Source organism: Brachionichthys hirsutus, chromosome 17, assembly GCF_040956055.1.
Source record: "Brachionichthys hirsutus isolate HB-005 chromosome 17, CSIRO-AGI_Bhir_v1, whole genome shotgun sequence".
Classification (NCBI taxonomy): domain Eukaryota; kingdom Metazoa; phylum Chordata; class Actinopteri; order Lophiiformes; family Brachionichthyidae; genus Brachionichthys; species Brachionichthys hirsutus.
This window is the reverse complement of record NC_090913.1, coordinates 2090484-2100826: the sequence shown is the minus strand read 5'-3', so window position 1 is coordinate 2100826 and position 10343 is coordinate 2090484. Positions and strand designations below refer to the sequence as shown.

The 10343-nt window shown below is 45.9% G+C and overlaps 1 protein-coding gene and 1 long non-coding RNA gene across 3 annotated transcripts; one reads left to right on the top strand and one right to left on the bottom strand.

Moving 5' to 3' along the window:
* The first annotated feature begins 7352 nt into the window (after positions 1-7352).
* syce2 (synaptonemal complex central element protein 2) lies at positions 7353-8580 on the top strand. 2 transcript variants are annotated; one of them, XM_068751309.1, is made up of 5 exons: positions 7353-7473; positions 7610-7696; positions 7924-7997; positions 8112-8220; positions 8350-8580. In XM_068751309.1, the coding sequence occupies exons 2-5, from the start codon at positions 7622-7624 to the stop codon at positions 8554-8556; spliced, it is 465 nt and encodes a 154-aa protein (XP_068607410.1). In that variant the 5' UTR covers positions 7353-7473; positions 7610-7621; the 3' UTR covers positions 8557-8580. The 2 variants fall into 2 exon arrangements, with proteins under 2 accessions (XP_068607410.1, XP_068607409.1); XM_068751308.1 differs by having other exon boundaries at positions 7924-8220.
* Positions 8581-9157: 577 nt separating this feature from the next.
* On the bottom strand, positions 9158-10287 carry LOC137907003 (uncharacterized). Its single transcript, XR_011105909.1, has 3 exons — positions 10203-10287; positions 9725-9740; positions 9158-9296 (listed from the first exon to the last, which is right to left on the bottom strand). It is a non-coding gene; the product is annotated as an uncharacterized lncRNA (long non-coding RNA).
* Positions 10288-10343: the final 56 nt, after the last annotated feature.

The window sequence follows — 10343 nt, the reverse complement described above, 5'->3', positions numbered from 1 at the left end:
TGCAGACATGAAGCGCACACACGCATAGACAAACACACAACACACTTTCTCTTCAGCTCGCAGCCTGGAATTCGCTTGTTGCTATTCAGGGAGACAGAAACTCAACGTGTCACAATAACAGTAGTCACGAAACCGCACACGAGGACGGAGAAACAGAAGCCACGCCCACGCTGAGTCATCCTGTTTGTCAGGTCGGGGTGGGGGTAAGCTTGCTTGTTGTTGATCACATGTTTGCTGTGTCCAAATGTCAAACTGTGTGTGTGTGCGTGCCATCGAGGTGAACGCCCACGCCAGAAACCTTGAAACCCGAGCGTGACTTTGTGGTGTGTGTGTGTGTGTGTGTGTGTGTGCGTGTGTGCATATGCATGCTGGCAGCCTCCGTGTTTACCCTCCTGTTTTCCCTGAAGCCCAGAGGTGGCGTCTGCGTTTGCGTGACTGAGCGCCGTGGTCACCGTGCGCTTTCCAGGAGGGTGCGGGGGCCTCTGGGTGAAACCGCCCTGACTGGGGGGGGGGGGGGGGGGGGGTCAGGAGACGGAGACCTCAGTAACACACCCTGTAAAGTAGGAACTGTTTGAAAACTGCAGATGCAGCTTTAAAAAAAAAAAGATGTCAAAACAAATGATGAAGTCAACAAGTTCTATATTTGCTGTCACCTGTGTGACACTTTCTGTTTCCATAGCAACTACCAACCATCTCGGAGGCAACACCCATGCAGGCGCCGGCGGCCTGTAATTAGGAGGCGAGTTTGATTTAGCTGCACTCTGATGACTGATGCAATGCAGAGCAACTGTTTAGTCTGTCTTCTCCATCTTCAGGACAGACGCCGCGAGACCGAGACACGCAAGCGCCCGTCTGACGCCCCCCCCCCAGGCCGCGGTGGAGGAGACGGAATTCAGCTCCAGCTCAGTGGCGTTTAACCCGCCGGACATGATCGTTGTACTTTTACACACTCTGTCTTTAGTAGAGGAGTTTCATCGTGCACCATTTTATGTTTGCGGCCCCACAAGAAGGTTCTGGGTGTGCTCTTGTGTCTATGGCGATGGCATTCATCTGGACTGTGTGATGTCTGTTTGGGACGCAGCATCCTTTCATGGTGTATGCTGACTGAATGACTGAATGAGGTGAGTCAGGTTTGATACAGACCCAATCAGTCAACAACTGGAAGGGCGGCGTGAAGCTAATGGGAGCGTCAGCGCCAGAACAATTCAACCTTTGTGTCTTCATAGCCCGACTCACAAAGAACAGAAGCAACCATGACAAGAAAACAAACACTGGAAGAGCTGCTGAGAGGGGGGGGGGGGGGGGGGCTCCAGCTCCGGCTCAAGGGCAGGAACTATAAAGGTTGTTTGGCTGGAAGCAGATTTCAGGATTTTAATTACAGCCTTGCTTTAAACACTTGCTGTAATGTTTGTGTGTGTCTGTGTGTGTGTGTGTGTGTGGGGGGGGGGGGGGGGGGGGGTACAACAGAAAGATAATGTTCTGAAAACAGATCAGTTTTAAATGCAAAAGACAAATAGAAAACATTTTGAGCCAAATCGATTGATGGAGCTTTTTCTACGTGACAAACTGCAACTTCTTCATTTTACACATTAACCAAAAAGCAAACAGATAAAAAGGTAACGCGCTTCCACTCAGTAACGCAACCCCCCCCCCTCACAGCGCATTCCTGCTTTACAGGTTCGCGCATTCTTTCATGAGGCGTGATCGCCACAGGAATTCAATATTATTCACGAGGTTGAGCAAGTAATAAAAGAACGAGCAAAATAGGGTCCATTTCCACTGGGAAGGAGCGAGAGGGCCGCGCGTGTGCGTGTGTCCGAGGTCATTATCAACACAAAGAGAGAGACCCCCCCCCCACACACACTTTAATAAAAGGCTCCCTTCGCTGCGCGCTGATTAGAAACATAATTTCCTGCATGGTGTCTGTTTTTTTTCCTCCGTTAAATCGGGGATCGACTGTAATAACAAATAACCGACGCGCGCGCTCGTGCACGCGCTTTCCCCAAAATCTGGTGAGGTGCCCGCGCTTTAATCTAAATCACCTGCCGCAGGTTTGATCTGCTGCGTCTTCAAACCGTCGCTCAAAGGAAACGCGAGCGTGAATAAACCACACGCACGCACGCACACACACACACACACACGCATCCATAATCTTCACGTGTAACCAGCACCTGCACGTTCACACCGTTATTGCTGTCATCGGTGTGACGTCACAACAAAGGTTGAGACTGAGCGAATTACCGCCTTCTTTTTTTCCTGCGTGTATACGTTGGCGTCTCCGCCGCGCGTGCGCGCGTGCGTCTTTTTCATGATTGCGTAATTATCACCAGCAGGAGGAGAAATGGTCTTTTTGGAACGGGGCGGCCACCCCTCCCCAGCTCCGGGACGGAGGCGGTTTGATAAGTGGGGCGGTAATAAATAGCCCGGCGGTGCCAGGAACAGCGTGCACGCATACACACGCACACGCACGTATACACACGCTTTCTGTCTCGCTGCCCCTGTGGCCAAAAAGGCATCTGCTGCCCATGCTGATGTCATCTGGAGGTAATAACCGGGCCCAGCGTGTCACTGAGCCACAGAGCGCGTCTCAGGCCGCCTCCACGCTGCGTGGGCTCGCTCCAATCTGGCAAACCGCAGCTGGGAGGGCTGGGGACCTGGCAACCCGCAGCTGGGAGGACTGGGGACCTGGCAACCCGCAGCTGGGAGGACTGGGGACCTGGCAACCCGCAGCTGGAGGCGGGCAGGTGTCACAGCGTTGTAAAGTACATCCTGTGGGACGGAGGGCACCAATAAGTGAACACTTAAAGAGTGACTCTGGTGAGTTCAGGGTCCGGCAGCCCACAGGTGAGGCAGGTGGGTGCACGGCTGGGTGCACGGCTGGGTGCACGGCTGGGTGCACGGTCTCCTCCCCGGCTAGCCTCAGGCGGTCACAGGTGTGGCGGCGGCACCTGCGGCCGAGGAGAAGACTCTTTACGCAGGGTCAGAGTGTAAAGACGCATCATGTGTCGGATGTGCGGGCGGATATTTGGTGCTCGTTCTCTTGGCTTCCCAGTTAAAACTGCCCCCCCCCCTCCCCCCCCTACCCTCCCCCCAGGGCAAGAGGACTTCAACAAAGGAATGAACACTTTTAAAAAGCACAAACTGAAAGGAGATCCGATCAGACAGATGAATGGAGCCACTCTGGACAGGATGGACGCAGGTCCATTACCGGAGCTCTGAGAGGAGCTAACAGGAGTCGATCTGCAGGGAGTGGGGGGGGCTGATAGGAGGCGGCCCCTCCTGCTGTTCTCCTTTGTTTCGTTCCCTCTGACTCCCTCAACCTTTATCCTCCTCTGCTGCCTTCCTCCCAGTTTAATCCTAATCACCTTCCTGCCATCGCTCTTTACCTTTACCTGCATTTCATCTGCGTCTCCTCCAATCAGAGTGGCCGTCTCTCTGTGACATCATACGCCCATGTAGGCTCTTAAGTGTAAGAGGAGGAGGAGGAGGAGGAGGAAGCCTTGAAGACAAAGAAATCAAATTGTCTGCTGGAATCTAATTCCCCCCGACATCCACTTCAGCCTGGCTGTCTTTATCCACATCCTGGAGGGAGGACGTGTGTGTGTGTGTGTGTGTGTGCATGTGTGTGTGTGTGCGTGTGTGTGTTGGTGTGTGTGCGTGTGTGTCAGGCCATTGGCTGGAGGCTGATTCTGTCTCCTTGTGCTTCTTGTCAGCTCCACAATGGATCAACCTGAAGGTCGGGGCCTCACCTCAGCAAGGATTTACAACACATGCATACACCTGCGCACACACACACACACACACACACCTGCACACACACACACACACACACACACACAAATAAATGTGTTTAACCTAGTATTCAGTCCTTGAACTGGCCCCTGCATTGGCCTAATAACAGGAGACCCCCGGTTCGCTGTGACTAGATGACATCATTATCAGACATTATTGATCGCCTTCTGGCCGGAGGTCAGCAGGCCAGCTGATAGATGGTGGCTATTCCAGCCAAGGCCGCCTTCACGGACCGGAGGGTCGAGGGATCGGCGCATTAGTGCTCGGGTGGAGGCGGACGGTAAACTACGTGTGATTACTGCACCTGTCCATGATGTCGTGTTTCATATTTATATCACCTCTGAAGAACTGGCCGCTCTGGGTGCCCACTCCTCTTTCTTCCTCTCCATCTGAGGGGCGGTGTAGGATGGCGGTGCCAATGGGCCGGGCCGCCACCGCAGCGGCTCTGACCTTGGCATATCCTGACTCTCTATGACTGCTGGGCACAAAGACTCGCCTCACAGGCTTCCAACCCGCCTCATTCCTCGCCGCTAGCCACAGAACGCTAGCTGTGCGTAGCTTAGCGTGCTTTCTTCATGGAGGTTGCATGGTCTTCTCCTGTCTGCGTGCGTTCCCTCCGGGTTCTCTGGGTTCCTCCCGCCACCAGAAACATGCAGTAGAAGTGAATGAAGGGCTGCACATGTGTGTAAGGACATACACCCTGCACGGCTGAATGTATGTTAGGAAACAAGTGATGGGGATATTTCCCTATTTCTATCAACAAGAAGCCGTCTTGTGCAGAGGCTGCATGCATATCCTCGGGTTTAGAACCTTAGACGCTGGATTAGCTGCTGATACAGAACTCCTGCATGAAGAACCTGCTGACTGAGCGCGAGGGCCCGATCCATGCTGGTACCGATAGTCAGGGTGATCTCTGAGCCAGAGAGAGAGGGGGGGGGGGGGGGCAGACTGACGGATGATGACCTGCAGACAAACCACCGCTCCTATACGTGACATGTTTCACACCCTGGCCGGTCGTCGGAGGGTCAGTGCGCCGTACCGGGAGGAGGGGGGCTTCTGTTCCAGCTTTGGGCCGGTGCCGGTGGGGGGGGGGGTCATATATATGGTGGCAGAAATCCACTTATTACCCCCAAAAGGACAACATGTGTTTATCAACTACAAATTCATTCATCATGAACTTATTTTTATTTACACACTTTTGTGTTTTAAAATTATGAGAGCAATCAACACGAGTAAAATAAACTTCAAAATGTCAGACTTTCGCTGCCCTTCATCTTTTTCTGTCATCAGAGGTCGCCATCATGTTCTGTTCTTCGTTCTGACTGGCTGCAGCTGCCTTGGTGGTTATTACTGTTGTTAACGCTAGGGGGCGTCCCCGAGCGCTACTTCGCTTTTTTTAAAACACAGATTTAAGTTTGCTGGATCAATAACTCATGAATGAAAAGATTTTTGATACCTCAAAACAAGCAAACAACAAGAAAATAAAAAATAGAAATAGAAATAGGAAATTTAATATCTTGCATCTCTGTAAACTCAGTTTTGTACAAATTGATTAGTTAGTCCTCCAGTACAATTATTTACAATCAATATTTATTCACATTGACTCTGTTCCTCCAGTGACTTGGCCTGCTCCTGTATTGGTCTGTCTTTATGCTGCAGATGATCCATGAGATTGTACACAATTTAAGTGTATTAGAAAATATATATTTTTTAATAATCATGAATATATATTACAAATCATCCCTGATCAATGACAGGTACACGTAATCATGCACGTTACTATCTTCTCTTCGACCCATGGATCATGTTTGCTGGTGTAGATGCCACTGATCTTATTTGTATTTATCACATCGTCGCCGCTCCTATTCTTTCCCTCCCATCTCTCTCTTTTTCTCTCTCCCTCCCTTTGACAACACTGACAACAAGCTCTCTGAAAACAAATCACTGGAATGGTTTCCCAGCAACAGGAAGGAGGCGTTTGGGGTTCTGAATCCTAATGGAGGGAATTCACTGTCCATTTTCCTCTCCCGACCACTCCCTCTCAATGACATCCACTGCGCTCTGCCGCCCCCACGTGGTCTCCTGTTGTTATGACATCTGTCTTACAGCCATTTGACGTGCCCCGCAGATTCTTCAGCTTTTTAGGGGCATTCAGGGGGGGGCAAACATCCGCCGGGCAGCTCATTCTCCTCCTAATTTATGTGAATTGAATGCATACTTTACAAGATAAGATTTATTTTTAAAAAGCCTCCATTATAAGTAAATGGGATTTATTCAGGATGCTGAGAGGCCAGGTTTGGTATGGCGGTTCATCTCTGATGGACACAACGTATATACAAATTAAAGTAATACATCTTGTTTATTTCTTTTGATAAAGTATTTTCGATTCATTTTCCAACGTTTTCTTCGTGTGACTACTGTTTACCCCGCCTGTGTTTTTATTTTTTGGGGGGGGGGGGGGGGGTTCTAATAGATTTTAATTTGTTCTGACTGATTGAAAATGTCCTTTGTATTGATGACCCACTTTATTTAATTTAACCTTTATTTAACCAGGTAAGTTAATTGAGTTAATTCTCATTTACAATAATACCTGGACCTAAATTGCATGTTTTCGGTGGCTTTTCATGTCTTTCCCAAAGACAGAGAGAGACATTCCAAGTGGATTGCAGCAGTCAGAAGAGTGGATTAGACACAAACCAACACAACAGTGATATGTGGCGATAGGAGGGTTGTATGGCTGAACATTCCTTGAATAATTCCAAGTAACTCGATTACTTATTTATATTGGATTAAAGTCAAGATATCTAAGTCTTTATATCATCTAAATATTTATATTTGTATTATATTTATTGAATAAAGTCACGTTTTAATGTTTTTTTTTTAATTGATTGATCAAATATTAGATAACAAACTATGTGGGATTTCTTTGTGTTTGGTCATGCCAGTGTTAAAACATCCACAGTAAGTGTGTACCCCAGAACATGTTTTAGAAACTGAAATCTGAATTTATATCTGATAGCTATTGTATTGCTATCTGCCATGTGCCATGTGAACTGATGTGTATTGAAGAGCAGCATTTAACACCTATAATACAACGTATAATTAAAACCCATGAGTTAATGTATTTTACTTTTCATTTACAGGAAAGCCTAATAAAGATCAGACTCATCCTGACTACGTGTCATCCATTGTTTTCTCATAATTTTCATGGTAAGGTATAAGGTACAAAATATTGGCAGATCCAGTCATTTTTTTTTGCATTCTACAAGAATCCTGATTGACTTGAGCTTTTGTTTGTATAACTTCTTCCACTGGAAGCTTTGAGACATTCATAAGACATTGCAAGAAATAGGTCGAAAAAAAAATCAAAAACAACAACCAAGTTTTGACAGAAACGTCTCCTTTTCGCCATTCACCATTCACCGAGCGGATATGACGTCACGCCGAGCAGGCGACATGACCTACATACAGTATAAACATACTGACATAGCGCAAATGTCCTCTCGCGAGAGTTGCGTACAGTAGTAAATATCCGCCCGCGCGCGATAACGCGGGCTTTGAAGCTAATTGGACTAAGTTATACACGCAACCGTTTCGTTAGTTGTTTTTGGCAAGATAATAGCGATTTGTCTAACATTACCTGCATAACCCTAACTATATTTATAAGGTTTCCCACTTAAGGTAAGGACAAATTCACATTTGTGTCCCATTTAACAGAATAATTACCGTTATCTGGAGATATCTGTCGCTCTTAGAAGTGAGCAGTCTCCTTTTTGCTAATTATGCACTTCACTGAATTTTTTATTTATTTTCACAGGCACGTCTAAAAATGGAGAGTTTCTATGAGGACCAAGCATCCACTGTAGAGTCGCCTCCCGAGGGGATTCCTGAAGAGTCGGCATTGGTCAGTACCCCATATATTAATGTTTGAAAGTGGGACAGTGAGATTTGTGTAGTAGCTTTGTTTTAGTAAATAAGAATAGATGAAACATTTCCACACAAAATTAGAAGATTTATTGGGTCCTTGTTTTTCACTACCTGAGAAATCCCACTTTTAGAGTAAATGTGCATTGAACATCTGGTGATAATAAAAAATAAAAGCTTATTATGTCATTGTCCTTGGCGACACAGACTGAAGACATGGACCATAATTCAACCAAACTGATTCCGTCAAGCGAGATCGAGATTCAAGAGCAGTCCGTAAGGTATAGAACTACACAGAGTCCAACCCGTTCACCCATCGTAACCCATGGATACCCAGGAGGAGTCTCCTTGGTGTCTGATACAGCCTGTGTGTCGTCTATGCATCGAACCTCTAGCATCACTGGCATCAGCAGGAAAATGGAGACGCTGATTGAGAGAGTGAACAGTAACCGCAGCAGTGACATGATAATGATTGAGAGCTTCCAGGAGCAGATGATTGAGAAGGTGTGAGACTTTCCCCCACGCTTGTGGGCCCATTCTTTGTCTGAATACACTTAAACCCCGAATGTTTCGGTGATCGCTGTGTCATTTGGTTGCTGGTCTTCTTTTCTTACTCCACATTTTCCTCCCTAGGTGGTAGAGATGTGCCAGCTGATGAAGTCGCACATGTGCGCCACCTATGAAGCCAACAGCATGGAGATGCAGCCCAAGCTGCAGGAGTTGTCAGAGGTGTTGGAGAACTGTACTAAACTCGGCAATGAGCTGTTGGAGGTCAACCAGGAGCTCGTAGGCCTCAGAGAGGCCTGTCTGCCCAATGGAGAGACAGCGGGACCCAAATAAACTGGGTTCTTCTAGTCCCTTTGCTTTGACTCCATTTGAGTCATGTCATTGGAGAATCCGTGGTTGAGTCTTGGTTATCGGACATCACTTCAGGTTACAGCTCATGATTAGTGGAAGTTAAAAGCTGAATTCATGTTCCACTTCATGAAATAAAATGGAAGTTGATGGGTTCTAATGTTTTAATGGTTAATATTTTATGTAACTATTTCAGCTACTCTTCCTCATATTCTTATTCCCCCAAAGCTGTCATTTAATTTTGTGTTTATTACAAAATAAACAACTTTTTTTACCTCTTTTTTCTTTTGTTATTGGTTGATTGTGTTTAGTTGTTTTGTACTAGAGGGGAGGATTTTACATAAGCCCTTTCGGCTTCTTTTCCTCTCCTGCGCCATTATTTGCCTTTGTATCATTATAATTTTTTGTTTATTATTGTGCATATGAATAAATAAGAAATAAGAATAGTGCAACAACCTACACGGTCGTGAGTCACCCCATGTTAAATTACCCTAAGAATATTATACTGCGTCATGATACGGAACATATCGGAGTGAAAAGAGGCCATTTCCTCCCGGTAGACATTGTAGCCGAGACCGGAGAAATTGTCGCACACTCAATTCGCCTGCTGTGGGGCTGCAGTTGTGTGAAGGGTGTGGGTTCATTTCCCCCCAGCTCATTGGCTGGTAAAAGTAAGGCACGTCCTGTACTTTAGTGACTCTCCAGCTGACAGCTGAGCCTCCTGACTGGAGGAAAGCACAACAGGACAACAACAACAACAAGAATAAAACAAAACAGAGCACACATTAACAGCAGCAAGTCTAAAAAGGTTGAGATGCTACGCATCAAAGGGTATTTGAATGCATTATCAAGATACTTACACTGATATTACAAACTGATCAACTTTACTTGATAAATGTGTTAAATATACACTGTCAGAGTGATTCTTTAATAATATCATCAATGACTAATGTCATCTTTATGAATGGGAGATAAATCAGATGAATTATTACATCCTTTGTGATATTTTTATGGGCAAATATGTGACAATTGTTTCAACCCTAACCCTGTTTCAATATTTGTCACTCAGAGGAGATTTTCCTTGCCATTTCTATGAGTATTATTATTTTTTAAGTAGTGAAGACCTTGCTTCGGTCATGGAAGAACAGCTTACCAACTTCACGTACCACCTGCATTTAAAAAAACAACACAAAAAACACTTCAAAATGTAACCTCTGCAAAATGTTGTGTTAAGAAACAGCCAGTGTGTCGTCAGGTATTTTATTGTAATAAGACACAATAAATGACACTATTTTTAACATGTTACCAGTGTTTATTTGGTATAATTGGGCAACCATAGCTTTTTTGTAGGCTGCTTAGTGGCTAGAGCGATACAATTACATCGACATTTACAAGAATTATGTATATTTTTATTGAAAATTTGTATTTTAAAAACCCTTATCGACAAAAGAATATGCATATAAATCAAGTACAGTGGAGTAAAACATTTCCCTCTGGAATGCGCATGCGTAAAAGTACTATAACAGCTGCTGTAGTAGAGTACACGGACGTAAATAGCTCTGCCCCGTGGCTGCTGCGCTATTTGAGGTCATGCTTATGGTTATATTTATGGTAAAAACGCATTTTCAAACCTTTATCCTCGGATTTAACCTTCCTTGTGGGGAGTAAGCAGGTCTGTTCGCCTCCTCTGATGCGTTACGTCCTGCAGAAACACATTAGTCTCCACAAACACTTCATACATTCCATTAAAGTAGCGAGTGTAATGCTTTTGT